The following is a 26811-nucleotide window of genomic DNA, read 5'->3' on the forward strand; positions in this document are numbered from 1 at the left end:
CGGTATATTTTGTGCATTATTGCAATGCAGGTATGAAGTATAACATAAATAACAATGATCTGACCTTTGTCATCCACTCTGAGTTGGTAAATTGTGGAGAAATTGCCTGAAAAACCACCGTCATAACCCCATACTGACCTGATAACGACATGCATGCTTTCCTGTACAGCCGCCAAAATTGAGGGGGGAGGGGGGTTGCAGGAGAGAGAGGAGATAGAGAGGAGAGAGAGAGGGGCGATAGAAAAATACAGAGAGAGGAGACAGAAAGAGACAGAGAGAGGTGGATATACAGACCGAGAGAGATATAGAGGAGAGACAGAGAGAGAACAGTGAGAAAGAGAGAGAGACACACACACAGAGAAAGAGAGAGAGAGAGAGAGAGAGAGAGAGAGAGACAGACAGACAGACAGACAGACAGACAGACAGACAGACAGGAGAGAGAGACACACAGAGATCTACATGATTACCCTGAGAGCGAAGTGGGCGAACTTTCCGTGCTGTGAGGCAGTGCTGACGGCACACTTCCTCAGGTGTAGTCTGACATACCGCGCCACGTGGGGGTTGGCTGGGGTCACCGTCACACACAGCACTGCCAGCATCTGCCACGTCCTCAGAGACACTGGACTGCTGGCATCTGAAACATCAACACACTGTGTCCAGTGACTGTCAGAATTGGGAGGGGAGGGGGTGACTGCAGGGATGGAGGGGAGAGTAGGGAGAGGGGAGAACAATGAGGCCAGGAGTGTAAATCATTAACATGCAATAAAGAGTGATAACTCAATTCATACACAATGTACACGACTTCAAGTCAATGCTGCTAATGCTAGCGATTCAGCTTACGCACATGGTTTGTTCCAATGTACCGTTTATTTAACTGTGTGCTAGCTGACCGGTGGTCTGTTTGACCATATGCTGGTAACACCATCACCCACCTATCCACCTGACTGACTGACCAGGTAACACCATCACCCACCTATCTACCTGACTGACCAGGTAACACCATCACCCACCTATCTACCTGACTGACTGACCAGGTAACACCATCACCCACCTATCTACCTGACTGACCAGGTAACACCATCACCCACCTATCTACCTGACTGACTGACCAGGTAACACCATCACCCACCTATCTACCTGACTGACCAGGTAACACCATCACCCACCTATCTGCCTGACTGACCAGGTAACACCATCACCCACCTATCTACGTGACTGACCAGGTAACACCATCACCCACCTATCTACCTGACTGACCAGGTAACACCATCACCCACCTATCTACCTGACTGACCAGGTAACACCATCACCCACCTATCTACCTGACTGACTGACAAGGTAACACCATCACCCACCTATCTACCTGACTGGCCAGGTAACACCATCACCCACCTATCTACCTGACTGACTGACCAGGTAACACCATCACCCACCTATCTACCTGGCTGACAGACCAGGTAACACCATCACCCACTTATCTACCTGGCTGACTGACCAGGTAACACCATCACCCACCTATCTACCTGACTGACTGACCAGGTAACACCATCACCCACCTATCTACCTGACTGACTGACCAGGTAACACCATCACCCACCTATCTACCTGGCTGACTGACCAGGTAACACCATCACCCACCTATCTACCTGACTGACTGACCAGGTAACACCATCACCCACCTATCTACCTGACTGACTGACCAGGTAACACCATCACCCACCTATCTACCTGACTGACTGACCAGGTAACACCATCACCCACCTATCTACCTGACTGACCAGGTAACACCATCACCCACCTACCTACCTGACTGACTGACCAGGTAACACCATCACCCACCTACCTACCTGACTGACTGACCAGGTAACACCATCACCCACCTATCTACCTGACTGACTGACCAGGTAACACCATCACCCACCTATCTACCTGACTGACCAGGTAACACCATCACCCACCTACCTACCTGACTGACCAGGTAACACCATCACCCACCTATCTACCTGACTGACCAGGTAACACCATCACCCACCTATCTACCTGACTGACTGACCAGGTAACACCATCACCCACCTATCCACCTGGCTGACTGACCAGGTAACACCATCACCCACCTATCTACCTGACTGACTGACCAGGTAACACCATCACCCACCTATCTACCTGACTGACCAGGTAACACCATCACCCACCTATCTACCTGACTGACCAGGTAACACCATCACCCACCTATCTACCTGACTGACTGACCAGGTAACACCATCACCCACCTATCTACCTGACTGACTGACCAGGTAACACCATCACCCACCTATCTACCTGACTGACTGACCAGGTAACACCATCACCCACCTATCTACCTGACTGACCAGGTAACACCATCACCCACCTATCTACCTGACTGACTGACCAGGTAACACCATCACCCACCTATCTACCTGACTGACCAGGTAACACCATCACCCACCTATCTACCTGACTGACCAGGTAACACCATCACCCACCTATCTACCTGACTGACCAGGTAACACCATCACCCACCTATCTACCTGACTGACCAGGTAACACCATCACCCACCTATCTACCTGACTGACCAGGTAACACCATCACCCACCTATCTACCTGACTGACCAGGTAACACCATCACCCACCTATCTACCTGACTGACCAGGTAAACACCATCACCCACCTATCCTACCTGACTGACCAGGTAACATCATCACCCACCTATCTACCTGACTGACCAGGTAACACCATCACCCACCTACCTACCTGACTGACCAGGTAACACCATCACCCACCTATCTACCTGACTGACCAGGTAACACATCACCCACCTATCTACCTGACTGACTGACCAGGTAACACCATCACCCACCTATCTACCTGACTGACTGACCAGGTAACACCATCACCCACCTATCTACTGCTGACTGACCAGGTAACACCATCACCCACCTATCTACCTGACTGCTGACCAGGTAACACCATCACCCACCTATCTACCTGACTGACCAGGTAACACCATCACCCACCTATCTACCTGGCTGACTGACCAGTAACACCATCACCCACCTATCTACCTGACTGACTGACCAGGTAACACCATCACCCACCTATCTACCTGACTGACTGACCAGGTAACACCATCACCCACCTATCTACCTGACTGACTGACCAGGTAACACCATCACCCACCTACCTACCTGACTGACTGACCAGGTAACACCATCACCCACCTATCTACCTGACTGACTGACCAGGTAACACCATCACCCACTTATCTACCTGACTGGCTGACCAGGTAACACCATCACCCACCTATCTACCTGACTGACCAGGTAACACCATCACCCACCCACCTGGCTGACCAGTGGTCTGTTTGACCAGCTGAAGGTAGCACTCATCACACAGAGTGTCGTTGTCCAAACTTTTCTGGGCGATGGTCTGCAGTAGCGTCATCTGTTCACTGCCGTACCCTGCACACAGCGGGACAGGGATCAACACACTGCTGCCTTGAAGGAATCAGTCACATGTAGAAATATCACACACACACACACACACACGCGCGCGCGAACACGAACACACACAATGATTCACAGACAGACACACACACACACACACACACACAGACACACACGCAACAAACTTGTCTTGTGGTGAATTTCACTATCATATAATAGCATGACCCGAGGCTCAGCATAAGGAAAGTGGGGCCCAGGTCTCTGGTTCCGAACTGAAGATGGGGTACCTATTGATACATCGGTGGAGGTGAGAAAACTCGGAGCAAACTGCCTCTCCAAAGGACACAACACCATGACCAAACGGGGCCTCGAACCTGGACCACTGGTGAACACTGACTCAGAACTCACCATCTAACCCATTCTGCCACAGAATCTCCAGTGCAGAAAGAAAGCTGGAGGTCCGACATTTGGCAAGGGCCAACCTAGGTGTCGCTTCCAAATTCCCGAGCAGTGCCGTCATGTGGGAGACGCTGTGGTAGAATCAGGCATTGGGCTTCTGATCCTGTGGTTCGACCAGAGGCTCAGCATGGAGCCATGTCTTTGGGAAAGGCCTTCACTCCGATTTTTCTCACTCCATCCAGGTGTGAATGGTTACCTGACTTCGGTTGGGGGAAGGTTCAAACGGCGGGAGGAGAGGACTGGGCCTCGTCTTCCTACGCCGAGCACTGCACACGGTGAATATTAAATGACTGCTGCGATGGTCGTAAAAGGCTATGGAATCTTTAACCTTTTTAACATTATATGTATGAACCTCTTCTCGGGCCGGAAAGAGAGGAGTGTAAGATCCTTTGGGGGAATACTTCTACTTCACCAGCTGAAGACCTCTGTATAAAGAATCACGCATAGTCTTCCCTTTCTAAGAAGAAAAATCCAGAGAATCATGCATTCGCTTTTTTCCTTCCTTCTAAACAGACAGACTGTGAAGGTCAGACACGGGAACAGCCAACGATTCTGAACAGACAGGCAGTCAAGGTCAGACACATGAACATCCAACTATTCTAAACAGACAGGTCAAGGTCAGACACGGGAACAGCCAACGATTCTGAACAGACAGAAGGTCAAGGTCAGACACGGGAACAGCCAACGATTCTGAACAGATAGTCAAGGTCAGACACGGGAACAGCCAGCGATTCTGAACAGACTGTCAAGGTCAGACACGGGAACAGCCAACGATTCTGAACAGACAGTCTGTCAAGGTCAGACACGGGAACAGCCAAAGATTCCAGGTAGACAGAAAGTCCAGGCGGAACATCCAAGAACAGCGAGGACGTGGCACTGACCCGAGTTGTGCACGTCGCAGTAGAAGAGGATGGAGCTGGAGACGCTGAGCGCCGTGTCCTGCAGACGGGGGTCCGGCAGCACGGTGAGGGCTTGCCGCAGGGGGGTCCTGCTGCACGACCAGAAGTCAGCCCCCAACTTCCGGTCCTCGGCCTCCGCCCCGGCACTGGCCACACTCCGCTCTTTGTCCGTCCGCCGCTTGCCTAGCCTGGCCGGCAGGGGACAGACAATATAAGGTGTTTAACAGCAAAGTGAGGGCTGTATTATCAATGGTTTCTCCATTTCTTGTGAAGGACAATGACTCTCAAACAAGGAGGCAAAATTGCACTGGCTCTCAGTGCTGCAGCCTCGATGGACTAGTTGACCTTTGGGAACCACCCCCAACGCCGACTGTCCTATAAAGCCCTCTTGGTCGAGAGAGTGGGGATGTAACTTGGGCAAGACGCTCTCCACAATAACCAAATTCTGGCCCAGATTGTCGGGACAGCAGTTATCTCCTCTGCTGTTCTGATGGTCATTGTCGAACATAAGATTTCGCTCATCCCGTGTCTTTTAGTTTCTCTGGTTGGTTGGCTGTGTCTGTGGAATATTCGTATTCTCTCTCTCTTTCTCTCTGTCTGTCTGTGGTGTGGTGTGGTGTGGTGTGGTGTGGTGTGGTGTGGTGTGGTGTGGTGTGGTGTGGTGTGGTGTGGTGTGGTGTGGTGTAGTGTGATGTGGTGGTGTGGTGTGGTGTGGTGTGGTGTAGTGTGATGTGTTGTGTTGTGTTGTGTGTGTGTCTGTGTGTGCGTGTGCGCGTGCATACGTGTTGCTGTTATAACCACTTTCCCAACCACTAATGCTATTTTTTGTTGTTGCTTCTACTGTTACTACCACCACCACCACAAATGCTACTACTTGTACAATGCCCATTACTACTAACATCTTCAGCTGCCAGTACTGCATAATTATACCGAAACATCTACTACTACTACCACTCCTACTGTTGCCGATTCTACAGCTACAGCCACAGGGAGGTAGTCAGGTTGGGTGTGGGGGGGAGAAAGGGAGATGCGGGGGTGGGGTGGGGGGGCGGTACTGACCTCCTGAAGGTGTTCCAGAGGAAGCCACCCCCGCTGTTCGGGGAGGGGGTCTGGATGAGGGGTGTGGAGGCCAGCATGGTGCGGCACTGAGCCAGCCGGTCACACAGCTCCTGCTGCTCCAGGTCCTGCATCTGTGCCACACACATGGCGGGGGGCGGGGAGGTTGGGGGCAGGGGTGGGGAGAGACACTGGTTGGAATCATTATCATCGTCGTTGCTGTTATGTCAGCAAGCATCAGCATCAGCAGCTACAGAAGCAATCATCCATCATCCATCTGTCCGTCCGTCCATCTTTCGTCATTCCTTTCATCCTCTATCATATCATCGTCAGCAGCAGCAGCATTCATCTATTAACCCTTTGATTGCCATGCACAAAAAAACAGAAAGTAATGTTTCAAGTCATAAAACAACACCCAGAACAATCAGCCAAAAAGTGAGAAAATGAACTGGAGATATACCACTCTAAATCAATTTTGTGAAATTTCAGTCTTCCAGTTATTTCCCTTCTTTTGATGTCATCGGTGACCCAGAATTCTACGGGGACGGCAGTCAAGAAGTTAATAATCCGTCCATCTTTTCATCCGCATTATCATACCATACCATTGTCAGCATATGCACCCACCACCAAGGCAACAACAGCAACATCCTCGTCTCCACTGTATATCGTTTAAGGGTTATAAACTTTGTTCATCTTTATCCTGCCTGGGTAATATCAGAATCGTTCTAATTGGTGTCAACACCATCATCACCAGTACCGCCATTCAGCTTATCATGACTATCTGTCTCTCTCTTCCCGTCCCGTCTCTCTGTCCCTCTGTCTGTCTCACGCACATGAACACACACAGACACAGCTCACACAGAATGTACGGACGCAGTCTGCACATACTTTAACGATGCCAAATCAAGCCAGCCCACATCAAATCAAACTCGCGTCAAACCGAATCAAACTAAACACAATACCACAGCACGACATCATGCCACACCAAACGATACCAACCCACCATACAACACTCCACCATACCCCTATCACCACCTCAACCCTGGCAATAACCACTACCACCTCCACAGCGTCCCATCACCACCCCCACCCCCATCACCTGTGTGGCCCCCTCCGGGCCGGGTTGAGGCAGGGGGTGAGGGAGGTGAGGGGGGCAGTAGTGATGCAGCAGGTGAAGCAGGTCCTGACAGTCCCTGCTCTGGAACAGGAAGGTCTTCTGCACGCACTGACCCCCGACCTCCGCACCCCGCTCCTTCCGCACCTGCACACACACACACACACACGCACACACACACACACGCACGCACAGACAGACAGACAGACAGAGACACACAGACACAGACACACACGCGTGCACACACACACACACACACACATCGTTTATACCAAACGTTTCGGGAAGTTCACTTGAGTGTATTTTTGTCAATGTCAGTACGTTATCTGCTATAGCAGGTTTGATGCACAGTGTTATTGATGGTTCATATTAACTTTTTCCACCATTTTGCTTCTGTATATAACTATATCATTAACGTTCATACACACACGTACGCGCGCGCACACACACACACACACACACGTATTCCCCCTTTCTCTAACGTGCCGTCCTGATCCATCAGCCTATTGCTTTGTTGTAAACATTTTGGCTTCGACCTGTTTTTCTTTCTTTTGTTTTTATAATCATGCTTTTTCGGTCCAGAGGAGAGGGCCGGATGCATAAAACCCAACATGCTGAGCTAATTCCTTGGTCCACTTGATTTTTAAAAATAATTTTCTTTCCCTTACTTGTAATCCTTTCCTTTTTCTCATCAGTGCCCTTATATTTGTCATCGTCGTCAGTATCGTTTGGGTCATCAAGAGTCTCCGTGTTAAAACTAAATAAATAAATAATTAATTAATTAAAAAGGTAAAAGGACCCATAGCCATTTTACAGTCGTTGGAGCAGTGAACCTATTATCAGTCAGTTCAAGGGCTCGACGTAGGAAGACGGGGTCCAATCATCTCTTTCCAATGATTTTTTTACCTTTCCCGACCCATTTCAGGGACCTGTACACACCTGTGTGGAGTGAGGAAAAATCGGAGGAAAGGGCCTTTCCCCAGGAAACAACACCATGCCGAAATGGAGCCTCGAACTCTGGATCAGGTGATCAGAAGTCCAAGGCCTGACCGACAGGGCCACGGCGCCATGAGGGGAGGGGGGTTGGGGTGGGGGGCAAGGAAGATGTGGGAGGATCTCTGTCTCACAGCCCCTCCTCCCCTCTACCTCCCGTGGAACGAACTAGCTATGTACTTCAGCAAATATTCCATTCTTTCTTTCTTCACTCATGCCTTCCTTGCACTCAACATCGCAGACATACATGCTGTCCATTTTCTCCTATCATTCATTCATTCATTCTTCTGCCTTCGTGGGTTGAAACTCCCACCTTCACTCATATACATGGGCTTTAACGTGTATAGGCAGCCATGCTCCATTTTCCGGGAGGTAAAGTTCCCTCATTAAAAAAGAGCAATGTCCAATGCCTGAGTTACCTCCAGTTGTAGGACATCCGGGTCCTCTAGGTCCAGGGAGATGGACTCCAGGCGGCCATAGTGGAAGTCATGGTGGATGGACTTGTCTTGAGAGTTGACGAACTTCACGCCTGTTTCACCAACAACACGACAACACACACACACACACACAGAGTACACACACACACACACACACTTTTGAAATACTTATTCAACAATCAGTTTAAGAGTGTTGCCGACTGCTACAGTCTTCAATATGGAGCAGATATCAAGCAAGTGCTGATGACAGGATCTCCTACCCAAAGGAAAAGTGAGTTAACAACTGAAATTACACGACAAAAAATGGTGGATTCCCTTCGTACCATTATTTTCACTTCGTTCTATTATAAGAATGGACACCTATCTGGTATCTCGTGTAAGCCTGAATGCTTTCAAGATAAAGTTTAGCAAAAACATTCATTGAGTCTGTGGTAAACAGATCACACGAAACCGCATTAAATTTGTTTCATTGTTAAAGGATCGTTAGGTTACTTCCAAAGTCATGTAAAGTTAGCCAATCTTCAGAACAAAGTATAAAAGAAATAATGTCCAACCGATTTTCATTGTTAGAAATTGCTGAATCCCTGTTACACAGTCCAATAGAAGAGTTTCTGTGATGCGACCCTCCAATGTCTAATTTTCTTTTAATAGTCGTTTATGTTGTTGATTGCTGTTTCACAGATATTTACGAATTGTTGATTATAGTATATCATTTGTCTGTACACCCCCTTTAAGTACCATCCATGTTGACGGCTACCAGGGTGGAGGGGTGGGGGGTGTCCACACACACACACACACACACACACAGTACACACCATCCATGTTCACAGCCACCAGCGTGGAGGGAGGGTGTGTCCACAGCCCCCACTGCCTGACGGGGAAGAGCAGACAGCCGTACAGGGGACAGCACTGCTGTAGACAGCGCAGGTACTGCAGCTTTACCTCCCCTTCCGTCATGTCCACCCCCACCGCCTGCCACAACAGACACGTCATCATCTTCGTCATGCCGTCGTTATCATCAACATCGATGTCATCACTATCACCATCGCTTCCACCAAGCCTTACCGTCATCAACATCGTCATCACCACCAGGAAAGTTTCAAACATCGTACACGCCATATTTCAGTTCAGTTCAATTCGCTTCAAAAACACTTAAAACGCAAACTGTTCTTTCAGCTCACTCAAATGCTCATTAACATACAAGAAAATGCAGCGAAAAGTAATGAATAACCCGCACACCCCTCCTTGACAGCCATGAACTTTTCAATCATTATGTAGAAGGAAACGACGATAAAATGAAAGATGACTCCTGAATCTATAAACACAACAAAATTTATAGAGAAAGTTTATAAAAACCGTTGGCTGTAAATTACCACCTCTTATCAAAAGTGAGTCTTATTTTACAACCAACAGTTGTTGTTGTTGTTTTTATCAATTATAAACTTTCTCCGTTTGTTGTGGAAGGAAAACTTAGCTAGTCGTCATTGTTGCAGCTGCCATTGTCAACGTTGTCGTTATCATCAGAATCATGGATAGCATCATCTGAACCAGCAGCAGTGTGCTGTCATGATCATAATCAAAACTATTGTTAAAAACCGCACATATAAAGTATAAATATTATTTTGTTTACATAAAAGCAGGAGTTAGCATAATAATTTAGGGACACACAACTGTATCGTCAGTGATGCTAAAAACTATCATTTGCTGACACGGCAACCGTTCAAAGCAAAGATACAAACCTGGTGCGCTTTGGCCAGCAGCTGTGGCCAGTCTTTGTCAGCTGCCGTCAGAATTCGTCTGCACAGATACTGCTCTGCTTCACCATATCTGGAAAAGAGAGAGTGACAATTAGCCTGTCTGTCGGACAACACACGCATGTGTGTGTGTGTGTGTGTGTGTGTGTGTGTGTGTGTGTGTGTGTGTGCGTTAGTCTGTGCTTGTGTGTGTGTGTGTGTGTGTGTGTGTGTGCTGATGGGAGTTTTAGCTGCTTACTTACTGTTGTCCTTGTAGTCATCATAACTAATTGACACTGGTGACGATTTTCTCGTGTTTTATTCATTGATATATTTACTCCTTCATTCTTTTACAGATAATTTACATATAGAATTATTCATTTACACATTTACTGATTTACACCTTTAGAAAAAACTGATGAATTGTGCTGACTGACTGAGCGAGTGCTGGTGACCCCTGTACCTGAACAGCTTGTTGTCCTCAAAGGGTCCCCAGATGACGTAGGCCTCAAGCCCCGCCAGTTTGACCGCTGTCTCCTCCGTCACGTGGTACTCGTCTAGCTACACACACACACACACACACACACACACACACACACACACAATCACACTCACCCACGCACGCACGCACGCACATGCATATGTACACAAACGTAAACACACACACACACACACCACTTGAACATGTACAAACACGTTTAAACACACACACACCACATGCACATGTACACACACACACACACACACACACACACACACACACACACACAAAAATGTAAACACACACAAACACTCCACATGCACATGTACACAAACGTGTAAATACACACACACACACACACATAAACACGCGCGCGCACACACACACCTCTGACATCTTTGTTGTTGAGTAGCGAAAAAACACCAGCAGTACCCATACATGCCAATGATGACCAACATTCGTGATGACAAGAAAACTGAAGTTTGACTGAAACACCAGATCGTGTTCAACGTAACATGGACACGGATTAAACAAATCGACAAACAGACATGTAAAAACCGAAAGGAAGAAGAGACCGAACAAACACAACGAATGAAAGAAAGAAAAAGAAAGACACATTCCTGAACAAACTGCGGACGTTGACCGCAAAGGGGGGCACTGACCTTGACAACCTTGTGCACAGCCTCAGCGTACAACAGATGGCGCTCCACCGGGTCACAGGAGAGGTCGTCAACATGGCGGTACACGCGCTTCCGGAAGAGGAACATGGCGTCCTGTCCCCCAATGGTCATCCTCTGAGGCCTGCCCCCGTGCCAGTCCACCCGGGTCTGCAGGCACGGCAGTCGGCCCGAGCTGACCACAACACACAGGGGGTTCAGTTTCACTTTCTCAAGGAGGCGTCACTTCGCTCGGACAATTCCACATACGCTACACCACCTCTGCTAGGCAGACGCCTGACCAGCAGCATTACCCAACGCGCTTAGTCAGAACTTGAGTTTCAGATTCAGTTTCTCAAGGAGCCGTCACTGCGCTCGGACAAATCCATATACGCTACTGTAGGGATCACGAGACCAATTTTTTTTTAAAACAAAGGTTCACCCGATGACTTAAACAATTATCCTGGTATCATTAATGTTGTCGTGTTTTGGGAAGCTATTAACAAGTTTACTGAATGAGCGTCTAAAACTGTACATTGATAGTTCGGGTATAACAAGCTGGATTTAAAAGTGATTTTTCAACGTTTGATCATTTGTTTACTTTATGTGGTATCATTGATATTTTGCTGTTTAAGAAAAATAAATTATATTGTGTTATTTTAGACTACGAGAAAGCTTTTGATAAGGTTAACAGGATGTTCTTATAGCAAAAATTGCTAAGGTGTGCTATTGATGGTAAAATATTGCAAGTTTTCATAAATATGTATGATTACGCTAAATCATGTGTTATGACCAATGATGAATTCTCAGAATTTTTCAGTTCAAATGTTGGGGTGAGACAAGGGGAAAATCTGTCTCCAATAATGTTTGCATTGTTTTTAAACGACATGAAATCCCATTTAGAAAATAAAGAGCAGATAGATTAGAAAACATAGATGATGAGGCTAGGAAAATGAATATGAGTGAACAAGATTGTAATATTTTCTTGAAACTATTTGTTCTGCTTTTCGCAGATGACACTATGATTTTCTCAGACAGCCGTCGATTTGCAGAATGGTCATACTTCAATGAGACAGTACTGTGAAAAATGGAAGCTGAATCTGAATGCTAAAAAGTGTAAAGCAGTAGTATTTTCTAGGGGCAAAGTAAGAACATTTCCTGATTTTTGTATCGATAAGGACAAAATTGAGGTTGTAAGTGACTTCCAGTAAATGCATGTTGCCCAGCGAGATCTATCTGATCGTGTTTCAAGACCAGCATTTGCATTACTGAGGAAAACTAGCCAACATCCTGTTGATTTAATTACTGATTTATTTGATAAAACAGTTCTTCCTGTACTTACATATGGTTACGAAATTTGGGGTTCTGATATTACAGAAATGGTGGAAAAATTGCAATTAAAATTTCATAAACTAGTTTTAAAACTAAGACAATCCACCTCATCATTTATGGTTTTTGGTGAAACGGGTAAATTTCTGGTATGTCTCTGTTAGATCTAGAATGCTAGTGTTTTGGTTTAGGTTTGTTACAAAGCAAAGAACTTTTAATCTGTCTTCGGTTGTTTATATAGTTCTCTTCAATTTATACAGTAATAATGTACATCAGAACCAATAATTGGAAAGTATTCATACTGTCTTGAATAAAACTGGATTAAATTGTTTCTGGCTGAACCAGCAGTTCTGATGTACATCCTACATGGTTCAAAGAGAAAGTGAAACGTGGTTTAAAAAGATAAGTTTTTGCAAGATTGGTATATACATGTCGATAACGATACTATGTATATCAATTACAGGATGTTTAAACCAAACTTTGGCCAAAATGCTTATTTTACAGTGTTACCAAATAATTGTGTAATTGAGTTAGTTAAGTTTAGAACAACTAATAATCCTTTGCCTGTTAATAGACTGCGTTTTGACAATTTACCCAGAAATGAAAGAATCTGTGATAAATGCTCCACAAACGACACTGCTGATGAGTTTCACTATTTGTTTTTACGCCCTTTTGTTGAAAGCACCAGACAAAAATGTTTATCTAGATATTATAGAATCCGCCCGAACTCCATTAAATTCTACTTGTTTTCTGGAAAAAAAAGAAAGAATACTGTTAAAACTTATCATTGGTTTCTGCTATTCGTAGCTCTTTTCATTAATGTTTTGTCTATTGACACGATTTTATGTGGGTTTTTTTTGTTTTTGTTTTTTGTTTGATGATTTTTTGATTGTTGCTGTTTTTTGTTTTGTTTTTGTTTTTGGTTTGTTTTATGAGTGAAATAGTACTTGTCAATGTGTAGATTAAGTAACTGAACGAATGAGCCTACTTCTTGTTTTTGACATCACTCTTTTTATATTCATATGATATGTGCTGGGGATGAACGTATGTAATGTTTCAATGCCCTCATGGGGCACACGAAATAACCTCCTTGCCTTACTTCACCACATATGCTAGGCAGATGCCTGACCAGCAGCAAGACCCAGCCAGCGCTTTGTCAGGGACTGAGTGCATGCATACGTATTTTTTTTGTGTACCTGTCAGAGTGGATTTCTTCTACAGAATGTTTGCTATGGACACCACTTTCGATGCCATGGGTTCTTTTTCAGTGCGCCAAGTGCGCGCGGGACCTCGGTTTATTGTCTCATATAAATGAATGAACGCTCAGTTCTATTTTCCAGTCAAACTTGGAAGAAAAGGTGAGAGCGGAATTCGAACCCAGACCCTCACGGACTCTGTATTTGGCAGATGAGCACTAGGAGTATGCTCAAGCTCTCTTTTTGCTGTTTCTTAACAGGTGTGTGTGTGTGTGTGTGTGTGTGTGTGTGTGTGTGTGTGTGTGTGCGCGCGCGCGCTGTGCAAATGTCCAACAAAACTTTATGTCCAGGTGCTTTTCTCTCTCTCTCCATCAATTACACACACACACACACACATACTCACAAACACTGAGAGGAACACACACACACGCACGCACGCACACACACACAAACACACACGCACACACACACACACACACACTGTGTTCTCACCTTTCCCATTGGGCTATAATGTCGGCGATGTATTCACAGCTTCTGATGAAACGTTCATAGTCTTTGGTCATCTGCACAGAAGACAGGGAATGATGATGATGATGATGATGATGATGATATGGGCACTTAAATGCTGCCTATCCTCAGTCGAAGACCAAGCTCTAAGCACTTTACACAGTCATTTGCGCGACAGGCTGCCTACCTGGGTAGAGCTGATAGATGCCACTGGGCGCTCATCATTCGTTTCCTGTGTCACTCAGGGCAGAATGACAGGACAGCAAACATGGGATCACACAGAAGGAATGTGGGAGAGGAGGGAAGCTGCGATGACGGAACAGTGTGAAGGTGAATGTTTATTCTAGAAATGACCAGCTGGTGGTACGTGGGGAACACGACAGTGAAGGAACAAAGATAATATGGATACTTATATACTGCGTGGTGTGGAGATGGCACAGAACAATTTCACCATACACATATATACAGGAGATGGCACACAGAACAACAATTCGCTACACGCACATGTCCCACAGAATGTCTTCGGCCCTCCACCACTCACGCACGGACACGGACACACACACACACACACACACACACGCAAAAAGACACGCACGCACGTACACTTACACAAACCAAAGGGGAGTGAATTAGGGACTGGGGGCGTGGGGGTTGGGGTGGGAGAGGGGGGAGTGAAGAAGAGCAAGGAAAGGGAAAGACAACCCATGTAACTCGATTTCCGGGAGTTGTGTATGACCTCCATCATTTCCAAACTTCTTCACAGAACACCGGGGGAGAATTGAAAGTAACGGGAGGAATGATGAATCAAAATGGAGTCCTGCGTTATATATGTGTCGTTTCCATATAAAAACTGTTGGATAATCAATTGTAGGTTGGATGTTTTCCATTGCCGTTGCTGTCAGAAGCTGTTGGCACTGAGTTGTTAGCACAAACGATTGAAAAGAAAGTCTGTGTTTTTTTTTTGACAGACTCTGCTATGTAAAGGAAGCTGCAAGAATAATACCAGGAAAGAAAGCAGGAAAAGAGGGGAAAGATATTTAAAGGAAAGAAAGAAAAAGAGATGAAAAATGTAGAGAAATTAAAAAAAAACCACACACACAAAAAAATACACAAAAAAACAAAAGGATGAATGACAAGGAACGCTTTATGGGGAAGACAAAAAGGATGGAAAGGACGCCATACATCAAACAACTTGTCCATGTGCCTCAGGTTCACACAGGCCGTTCTGATCACATGCGCGCGCGCACACACACACACACACACAGACGCAGAGAGAGTGAGAGTGAGAGAGTGGGAGGGAGAAGGGAGAGAGAGAGCGGACAACCGCTGTATGCTTTGAATTATTCACGCCAACAAAAACAATGGCGTGATGGGCTGTGTTGTGTTTATCTGTCTGTTTACCGACCTGTTGACTTCCTTATCTGCTGTCCAGTCCGTCACTTTTTTTTTTTTTTACCCTTTCACAATCCTTCCTGTCCCCGCTGTAAGTTCACATGCACTCGTACACAAACAGACGCCCATCTATTCGAGTACGTTTTCAGCTCAGGAAAAGGCGATAGGAAAAAGCACAAGGCGGAAATGTTCTTTCTAAAAGAGGCTCACGAAGGAACGACCAGTGGTGACATGCATGCGTATGCACTTTTCTTTGAGGGCGTTTGCGTACAAGTACAGATAAATAAAATGTAGAAATGATAGGTGCTGGGTTTTTTTTTTCATGTTCACTTGGAAATGATGAAAAGTCTATTGTTAACATTAGGCAGTTATCATAAAACCAAACACGCTGTAAGCATGTTGTTGTTTTACACAAATAAACAAGTGAGTGAGTGATTCAGAAAGTGAGTACGTAAGTATGTGTAAGTATGTGATCAAATAAAAAGAAAACCACCATCTGCTGTGTTCATGCATGTTTTCACTTTTCGGGCTATTCCTTTCTATATCACGCAACTTTCTGTTTTCTCCTTGTAACAATGTATGTCTTTTAGGAATACCTTGTCACACTACATAATGATTCTCCTTCCATTTTCAGCACCCACCCTCACCCCCATTCCCCCTAGCAACGCGAAACCAAGAAGCGTGTTCAATACTGACGGGGAATGGCTGAAAATGTGTTTTCATGTGCACAGAAAATACGGAGCACCGGCATTTATCAACATTGCTCGTGAAACAAATAAACGAGAAGGCATTCGGGGGTGCGTGCAGCTCCTCTGAGTGTCAACATCACTTTTTGCCCCATCTCCAGAAGCTGATGAGGAATCCCTTGAGAATTCCCTGCATCAGGATAACGATAGGGATAAAAACAAAAATCCAATCGATTGTTTCTTGGTCCCAACAGCCGACATTGCCACACAGATAAAAAAAAGGGAGGAAAATCCTCTCTGGATGTGTTGTCTAATCCTGATGACAGGCAAAAACTACGACCGGCACAAAAACGAAAACAAATTAGAGTGAAATAATCACCCCCTTGGCGGTAATAACACCCCCCACACAGACACACACATACCCCTCAACACACACACACACACATACCCCCAACACACGCACACACACACACACACACACATACCCCTCAACACACACACACACACATACCAACCAACACACACACACACATTCCCCCCAACACACACACACAATGTGTGTGCACACACACACACACAAACACACACACATAGAATGAGAGAATCACCCCCTTGGCGGTAATAACCCCCCACCCCAGTACCCCTTCCCCCCTCCCCCCCCCCACACACACACACACACAATGCTCGCACTACACACAAACACGCACACAACAAAAACCCCACAATGCCCGCACAGCACAAAGACACAGACAGACAGACACACACACACAAACACACAACCCCATCAAACCCATACACGCAAGCCTATAGTGAAAGAAACACTCCTATGGTGGTAATAACACACACGCACACCGTTCACACACACCCCCCCCCCCCACACACACACACACACACCCAGACACACACCAGCACCCACCCACCTCATAGAGAGCCCAGCCATCCACGGACTGCAGACCGACCCGAGTGGCCACCTTGTGGAGCACCAGCAGAGTGGTGTCCCTTGGCATGACGCTCACCGCCTTCGTTTTGCCGTCCAGGAGGTACACCTTCACCAGGGTGCCCGTCTGCTGCTGGAGGTTCTGGACACACACACACACACACACATACACGCACATATAGACGCGCGTGAACACACACACACACACACATACACACGTAAATACGCGCGCACACACACACGGACACACACGCGCGCGCACACACACACTCACACACACACACACACGCGCACACACGCTTTGCATTTAATTCGCATACACTCATGAATAACATTTATGATGGATCTACGACTGAAGTAAAACTATAGTAGTTTCTATGGGTCTCGAGGCAACAAACATGAATACTATGAACACACACGCCCATGACGCCCCTTTCCACAGTAGCCTTTCAATATTACCGTCTTTTTCTGATTTTATTTTTGTTCATATCCATGGTAACAGACCACACTTGGAATCGTACACTGGGAGCACTAACATGTAAGCCGATCTGATGCCAGGAAGTTGAGATTCATCTCTACCCACAATTACCAGTACTGCCGTGGGTGGCGATTCCACTGCTATTACTTCTAGAAATACCCCTGACTGTAGATGACAAAGCACTTATGGTGCGTCATCAAATGGTATTGATTTTGACATGAAGGAGGAGGAGAAGAAGAGGAGGAGGAGGAGGAAGAAAAGGAGGAGGAGGAGGAAGAAGAGGAGGAGGAGGAGGACAAGAGGGAAGAAGGAAGATGGAACGAAATAACGAAAAAGAAAAAGCATCAGACGACGACGATGATGATGATGACGATGATGCTGCTGGTGGAACGAAACAACGAAAACAAAAAGAGAATGTACAAGACGACAACGACGATAATGATGATGATAAGGATGCTGATGGAACGAAACAACAAAAATAAAAGTATAAGACGACGACGACGACGATGATGCTAATGTGATGACAATGATGACTACGACGATGACGATGATAATGACGCCGACAACGATGATGAAAAAGATGACAACGACGACGATGATGATGATGTTACTATTGACGACAACGATGATAATAATAATAATGACAACGACGACGACGAAGATGATAAAGCTGACGCCGACGACGACGACGATGAGATGATAACGTTGACACAGAAGATGGGAAGAAAGAAAAAAAAAGGCAGAACGAGGAGTTGAAGACGGAGAGAAGCATGACAGACACCCCAGGCAGACACGTGGTGAGGTGTCCCGTGTACCATGATCTCCACAGCGGAGGGAGGGAACCTCCTGGAGAACTGTCGGGGCGTGGTCAGGTGGCTGTGACACATCACGGCGTGACCACCCACCACCGGGTCACCCACACTCCGCCTCACGTGACGCAGCACGTGCTGCACACACACACACACACACACACGCATACATACATACACACACACACATACGCGCACGCACACACACACACACACACACACACACACACACTTTGCATCATTACAAATAATATATATTGCCTACTCATACGTCGGTCCGACGGGAGACTCCATCATCATCATGTTTGAAGTCCATGATCCAACTCTAACAAAAAAAAAGGTTACCCTTAAGGCGTTAGAGAAATGGTCGTTAAACTGGGCTACAGGTTTTATTTCCCCCCTTAGAAAGGACAACAATGGTCCCACCAAGAAATATACACAACGCACGACGCTAAAATCACAAGTTCTGAGAGTTGAAGAACCAAGCCATGAATACGAGTGAAATAATTTTTGCAGCCTATTAAATGCCAAAGCAACCATTCTGGTTCACCGAGCATCAATCTGGGAATGAACGGCCTGTCAATGTTTATGTCAAAACTATAAGTCTGCAGCCAACATATCAAGCAAACAAAATGAACAAACACGCTTGGTGCTGTCGGGGATACTAACGCCAATAACCAGCGTTAGCTTTCCAGCTTTTCCACAATCCATCTGCTCATACGTGACTCTCCAGGACAATCTCTACAAACAGCATGTTGTGCTGAAGACAGCCAATGCTGTCAACAACACTGACGTCATTGCCCTTGTGGCTTCCGACTTACGTCAGGTACAGTGTATAGTGCTGTGATCAGGAACTAATTTCCAAGGGCGTGAAAAAGACTGAATGTTGCTTCATGTACGGGTTGACTGACTCGTGAATGAAAAAAAAAGTGCAATAGTCTCAAAACACTGGAAGAGAAAAAGAAGTATTTAACAAATTACTGTATAAAAGGTCAAAGAAAAAGAAGTATTCAACAAATTACTGTATAAAAGGTACACACAACACATAGAAATACTGGTGGTTATACTGGCAATAAAACGAAAGGGAAATACTGAATTTTGATAAACGTGATTTACACATCGGCATTAAAAGGTAGTATTTAGAAGGATGAGTTTACTACAACAAACATGAACAGAATCCTATAACCATATTTTTTTTCATCATTCTTGAATAACACACACACACACACACACACACACACATACACACACACGCACGCACACGCACACACACACACAAAACCTCAACGAAAACAAACCAGATGATTACACAAAACCACGTGCATTCACTCGAGGGGAAGAGTGAACTGCAAACAACAAGAATAAAATTAAAACAGACTATGGTAAATCAATTTTTTTACAAGGCATAGCTAAATATACAGATGGACAAGACACATTTTCTGGGTGCCAGAAATGCGCCCAGTTATCCAGCCAGGAGAGAAAGAGAGAAAAAGCAAAACACATACAGGGGATCTAGAAAGAAAGAAATTGCACGTGATGAGAACGGGAAGTTGCAGAAAAGGAGGAAGGGAGGAGGTGAAAGAGAGGCGGAGACGTAGACAGCGATACGGGAATGACAGTGGGCATGGCTGTCACACAACTCCCCCCAAGGGGGAGCCACTGTTTTTCACCGTCATCCCCGCGGAGGGGAGGGGAGGGGAGGTGGGTGGAGGGGTGGTGGTGGTGGGAGGGAGGGGAGACGCAACGCATCACCTCATCAATCAGAGAGGCCTTCAAAAACAAACACAGAATTATAAAAAAAGGAGAAAGAAACATAAACCAAATGTTCACACACGGAGTGACAGAGTGACAGACATAGGGGCAGAACGAAGAGCCGAGAGAAAGGAGAGAACAGACACGGGGATGTCATGAAAGACAAGAGCACGCGGAGAAAATGATATGGTAAACCTTTCACTGCCAAACTCGCATTTATGCAGCAGCTAGGCAGAGGACCCATGTCACTGAAGGGTGACCAGATCATGGGTCTGTTATCCATGAACCTACTGCTCTTGATGTTCGGTGGTAAGGTAGGCCATATCTTCTACGCATCATACGGGGAATCCCCAGCTGTTCTTAGACACCATATTTTCTGTGTTTATATAGCAAGGGAATTTTGCACTCTAACTTGACTGGCGGTGAAAGGGTTAAAAGAAAGGGACACCCATCGCCTCCTAACCCGCCCTCTACTGTCACCACCTCCCACTGCCCCACACCCCACACACCCTCACATATACACACACACACACGCACACACACGCGCGCGCGCGCACTCATAAGATAAAAAGACAAGCAGGTGGACAGATTGACAAAGAAGTGTGAGAGGGATTTAATCCAAAACCAAAACGGAACTGTTGAGGCACCCTCTTTAACTTGTCTTTCGGATGAAACAAACAATCGAGGAGCCGTGTGCAACGTGCATTTAGCGCACATTAAGGAACCCACATCAATAATAATGACAAAAATAATATGCAAAAGAAACAAGGAGAGGAAGGAGAAGAAGGAGGAGGATGAGCAGAAGAAGGAGAAGGAGGATGAGCAGATGAAGAAGAAGGAGGAGGAGGAAGAGGAGAAGAGGGCGAGGAGAGCAGGAGAGGGGGGGAGGAGGGGGAGGATGAGGAGCTGAAGAAGGAGGAGTAGGAGAACAAGAAGAAGGAGAAGGAGGAGGAGGAGAGGAGCAGAAGAAGAAGAAGGAGGAGGAGGAAGAGAAAGAGGAGGAGGAAGAGGAGGACACCACCACCACCCACCACCAGATCAGCCCCCCCCCCCCCCCCCACCTCCCAGACCTTGTGCAGGTGCTTGCTGGGCGAGAAACACGCAGTGCAGAGCGTCAGGAGCAGCCAGGCTTGACGGAGGCTGTCTGGCTCCGGGTTGTGGGAGGTCTGTCTGACCAGCTGGCACAGCACCTCGTCCCGCACCTCCACGTGCTCCAGGGCCCTGCCCACCACGTGTCGCACTGTCCCCAGCATCACCTCCTCCTTCACCTCGCCCCGGATCACCCGCGTCACGTCCTGGACACACACCGGTGGGGGGCGGAGGGGTTGAGGGGTGGGGGTGTCTCCTTCGTCATCATCATCATCATCGTCATCACATCGGCGTCATCGTCATCGTCGCAGTCGTCGCTGTCGTCACCATCATTGTCACATACACGAAATACACGACCGCATAAACCCAACTCGATGGTCAGGCCTGGAAAAGCTACTACCTTCTAGTTTTTTTGTGTGTAAAACATTAACATGAAATAATATGATATAAAAAACGAAATAACTTGTTAGCAACACAGCCGGTTCCACACAAGTAAGTCAGCGAGCCCTTGCATGCTCATGCCTATACCCTGTCTCAGCAGTATAACTACCTCTCGCGTAACACTGGCTATCTTAAACGACATTCTGTTTACTGCACTGCTCTTACTGACATGTGTCAGTGAGCGATCACTATCGCACCTCATTAAAAGAGAGACAGAGACAGAGAGACAGAGAGAGAATGAGACAGAGACAAAGAGAGAGAGACAGAGAGAGAGAAAGAGAGACACACACAGAGAGACAGAAAAGACAGACAGAGACAGACAGACAGACAGAGAGAGAGACAACATTGTGTGCTTAATATTACTGCATTGAAGTGCGATGTATTTCTTAAAGTCAGCAGCATTTGCCATAAAATACTGACCTGTACAAAATAAAGTATTGGCTCCATTCCAAAAACGCCTAAGTGTGCTTCCGAATAATCCCAAAGAAACAGAACATGCCCTAAAATACTATCACCACAAGGACACTAAAATTGTGGACCCTGAAACTGCTAACAACTCTCAAAACAATGTGACGTGGACGGTGAACTGCCAACAAGTCTCTCCCCCCCCACCACCCCACACACACACCTAAAATGTGACGTGGACGGTGAATTGCCAGCAAGACACCCCCCCCCCCCCCAAAAAAAAAGTGACGTGGACGGTGAACTGCCAACAAGTCCTCCTCCCCCCCCCACCCCCCCTCCACCTAAAATATGACGTGAACGGTGAATTGCCAACAAGACCCCCCCCCCCCCCAAAAAAAAAGAAAAAAGTGACGTGGACGGTGAACTGCCAACAAGTGCCCCCCACCCCCGCCTACCTAAAATGTGACGTGGACGGTGAATTGCCAACAAGTCACCCCCCACACCCTGCCCCCTAAAATGTGACGTGGACGGTGAATTGCCAACAAGTTCCCCCCCCCTCCCTCCCTAAAATGTGACATGGACGTTGAACTGCCAACAAGTCCCCGCCATCCTCCATAAAATGTGAGTGGACGGTGAATTGCCAACAAGTACCCCCCCCCCCCAAAAAAAAAGGGACGTGGACGGTGAATTGCCACCCCCTCCCTCCCCCTAAAATGTGACATGATCGGTGAATTGCCAACAAGTCACCCCCCCCCCCATACCCCCTAAAAAGTGAGGTGGACGGACCAAGTGGTGACGTGTACCTTGAACATGGTGACGGCGACGCGGGTGAGGTGGGGGGTGGGCAGGCGGGTGAGGGAGGTGGGCATCAGCCCTGTCTTGCAGTAACGCAGCATCTCCTCGTGTGAAAGGTAATCCTGAAAGAGACAGGGGCAGTGCGTGTGACGTCAACAGCATCAACAACACCACCACCACCAATATCATCAACACCAACACCACCACCATCAGCAACAACAAAAACAACAAGAAAAACAATAATAATAATAAGACGAAGAAGAAGAAGAAGAAGAAAAGAGAATGATAATAAATTAATAAGAACGATAATTAAGATCAAAATCATATAAATGCACAGAACAAACAAAACTACAAACAGAATAACTATCAAATCGTGAACGACGAAATAGGAATTATAATGATGATGATGATTACTACAACTGCTGCTGCTGCACACAGGCATACACGGATTACTGCAGGGTCGGGTCGTACGAAGCGATCCTTGCAGTGTTGAGTTTGCTTAAGAGTTAAGAATATTCCTAAGTGTACGGAATTTACCGTGGAGTTGGGAACATTCTTTACGAAAAGCAAACTTAACGCAGCCGAGTTCGCTCATGCAACCCACACCAGATCACATTCTACACACATCTCTGCAGATCACAGACAGCGCAGTTCCTAGTCATGTGATACAGAGCTCTGGAATGCTGTGGCCCACGGTCACAATTACGAGACAAAAAAACATCATACACACGATCATGGCTCAAATCACAAGTAGAAAACAACACTGTTTAACAGTACACGGAGGCTGAACAACGCACGTGAAGCACAGAGCTGACAAAGACGTTCCCTCACCGAGCTGGGGTCCCCGTGTCTCCTCCTCCTGCCCCACCCGCCGCTGTCCCGCTCGTGCTGGTTGAAGAACTGCTCGGCGTACTGCTTCAGGTCGTGCACCCCCTCCGCGTCCTCCTCCCCCTCACTCTCCGCGTCACTCTCTACGTCACCCACTACGTCATCACGGCTTGCTGACGGCCATAGTTCAGGCTGCAATGATGAATACGTTTCCACGGCGTCTGTGTGGGTCTGTTTGGGGAGTGACTCCTCTGCTGTGCTGGAGACCCCTGAAGACGTCACTGGAGACTGAGATGAAGACGGCTCTGTGCTGAGCGTAGTCTGACCGCTCCCAGACCGGGAGGCGGAACGGGAGGGGGGAGGGGAGGGGGGAGGCGGTAGCCCCACCCCGCTGTCGTGGTTAGCGCTGATCTCTGTGGTCTGGCGCACGACCTCCGTGAGATCATCATCCGTTGAGTCTGCGTCCTCCGCAACCTTGTGGGTGACGGTGTTGAACTGGAACTGTACAGTCCGGGTGTGCAAGGCAGCTCTGGACACTGAGGTGCTGGACCTGGCTCTGGAGGACACGACGCCGTCTCTGGAAGCAATCGTCCCGGCTCTGCTGCGGCTTCCGAGTATGGAGTTTCCGTGTGGAGACGACGACAGTGAAGATGGGGAAGCGGACACAATATACACGGAAGGCGTGGATGATGGAGTGGGGGCTGGTGTTCCCTGAGCTGGTGAAGCGTCACCTGGTTTTCGGGAGGAGGTGAGTTTCAGGTCGCTGGAGGGGATGGGGCATCCAGAACTGAGGTCCTCACGGTCAGAAGGCAGCACGGACTCCTCAGCAGCAGACACAACAGACTGGGTACCGCGGGCATCACAGAAAACAGAACTACTCTCACGAGCCACGTCTATTTCATTCTGTTGACGTATACCTACACAGTTGGTACCGTCCTCCGTCAAAGAAGACTTGTGTGACTGAGCGTGGTCCGACAGTGTAGAGGTAGCACGTGAAGGCAGCACGAGCTGCTTCCCGCCCTGAGGGACTCTGGACAGACTCCTCCCCCCACCGCACGTCAGGTCCCGGGCAAAGCGGGCATGTTGCCCGATGGGGGCCAGCACTGTGGGGTGGCCCTGTTCACCGGAAGAAGCAGCCTGTACCTCACCGGCAGGACCTCGGGCCCTCTGGTGAGAGACGCACCCCGCTTCATGGTGCGGGGACCTGTCTGGCCAGGCAAAGGACGTGGCGCCCACACTGCCCTTCTCCCTCCCACAGCTCTCCTTCCCCGCACGCCTCCCGTCCTCGCCCCCACGTCTGTGGCCCACCGGCACCACCCTGCCCCCCTCACCCGCCGCTCCGCCCGGCCTGAAGAGCATGTGGTGTGGGCGGGGCTTGCTGGGCAGCTGGGGGGGACGCTCGTAGCCCGGGATGCCGGGGGAGGTGGGGCTGATGTCGTCGAACACCGCCAGGGACCGGTCCACCTCTTGAAGGCCCTTCTGCAGCACGTGCTCCTCCACCACCGCACACTCCTGGTCACACACACACACACACACACACACCGTGCTGTTACCATCGTTGACATCGTCATGGCTGTCGACAGCAGGAATTGTAACTACCTTGCCCTTCAATGCTGCTGTCAGGCAACCAGTCCACCAACCAACTACTTGAGCTGCCTGGCCGACTGCACTATGTATCAAGGCTGTTTCGTTCATCGTCACGATCATCTATTGTCATCTGTTGTCGCCCTCACCACCATCCTTATCATTACTGTCGTTGTCCTGGTCGTCATCAAAAATATCATCATCATGGTCGTCGTTACGTTGTTGTCCTAGTCATCGTGACTGTGAAGAAGACTGCGAGAACAAGTCAGCCCGTGGGGGGGCGGGAGGCTAAATCAGTAAATGTCTTTCAGAAATTTGCTTCAATCGTGGGCTGAGGGCTGCGAAGATTAGATTACTGGTTATTCTGTCTTTCTTTATGCCATAGTGTCTTCGCTAAAGTGGACATCAGACAAGATAATCAGGATAGCACGGGATTAGTGAGTAAATGACTGTGTAGGTGAGTGAACTAGTGAGAGAGTGACTTTAAAAAGTTTATGTGCGAGTGCATTAGCTTATGCCTGTTTCTGTTTGTGGACAACGTTGTACTTACATTGCCTGATTTTCTGTTCAAAGCAACAAGAAATGAAATAGTTTCAAAAAATCTTACAATGAGAAACGAACTGCCCATTGTAATGCAGGAAACACTGAAGTAATGGGGTTTCTTATCAAACCTTGAACTATTTATAACAACACTGAATCATTTGAGTATAGTTTTTTTCTGTTTCAAAAGAGATTTTGAAAGAAGAGTATCGGAAATGGATTGGGAGAGAATACACACACTGCAAGAGTATGACATGTTAAACACAAACACACTTCACATCACTGTTGAAATCAGTTTCAGCTTCTCATGGAACCGTCACTGCTTTCGGCCAAATCCACTTAAGCTACACCACATCTGCTTGGCAGTATTTATTAATTTTACTTAATTTCATCTACCTATCTGTCTGTCTATTCCTATCTATATTTTCATTTTGTTTTATCTATCTATCTATCTGTCTGTCTGTCTGTCCGTCTGTCTGTCTGTCGATCTAATTTCCCTCAAGGCCTGACTAAGCGCGTTGGGTTACGATGTTGGTCAGGCATCTGCTTAGCAGATGTGATGCAGCGTATGATAGATTTGTCCGAACGCAGTGACGCCTCCTAGAGCAGCTGAACTGAAGTGAACTGTAGAAAAAAATCAGTTGTGAACTTATCCAGCCTCAATCTATGTATACATGGAGCTTTATGAACAGCCTGTTCTTACCACATGACTCCGAAGCACGGCAGAGACAGTATGTTGCTGGGAGAGAG

General features: G+C 47.3%; 2 protein-coding genes across 2 annotated transcripts in view; both read right to left on the reverse strand.

Moving 5' to 3' along the window:
* Positions 1-14381, reverse strand: part of LOC143281456 (uncharacterized) — a 56780-nt gene extending 42399 nt beyond the window's left edge. The window contains exons 1-11 of the mRNA XM_076586668.1: positions 14311-14381; positions 11300-11489; positions 10620-10717; positions 10163-10250; positions 9239-9395; positions 8406-8515; positions 6979-7140; positions 5883-6013; positions 4806-5011; positions 3364-3480; positions 468-634 (exon numbers count right to left, since the gene is read on the reverse strand). Coding sequence (XP_076442783.1) covers positions 468-634; positions 3364-3480; positions 4806-5011; positions 5883-6013; positions 6979-7140; positions 8406-8515; positions 9239-9395; positions 10163-10250; positions 10620-10717; positions 11300-11489; positions 14311-14381 — 1497 coding nt within the window. The remainder of the gene's footprint in view (positions 1-467; positions 635-3363; positions 3481-4805; positions 5012-5882; positions 6014-6978; positions 7141-8405; positions 8516-9238; positions 9396-10162; positions 10251-10619; positions 10718-11299; positions 11490-14310) is intronic.
* A 2161-nt stretch (positions 14382-16542) lies between these two features.
* Positions 16543-26811, reverse strand: part of LOC143281457 (uncharacterized) — a 51139-nt gene continuing 40870 nt past the window's right edge. The window contains exons 3-8 of the mRNA XM_076586669.1: positions 23941-25449; positions 23118-23231; positions 21450-21674; positions 18634-18765; positions 17324-17482; positions 16543-16593 (exon numbers count right to left, since the gene is read on the reverse strand). Coding sequence (XP_076442784.1) covers positions 16543-16593; positions 17324-17482; positions 18634-18765; positions 21450-21674; positions 23118-23231; positions 23941-25449 — 2190 coding nt within the window. The remainder of the gene's footprint in view (positions 16594-17323; positions 17483-18633; positions 18766-21449; positions 21675-23117; positions 23232-23940; positions 25450-26811) is intronic.

This window comes from Babylonia areolata, chromosome 4 (genome assembly GCF_041734735.1).
Source record: "Babylonia areolata isolate BAREFJ2019XMU chromosome 4, ASM4173473v1, whole genome shotgun sequence".
NCBI lineage: Eukaryota > Metazoa > Mollusca > Gastropoda > Neogastropoda > Buccinidae > Babylonia > Babylonia areolata.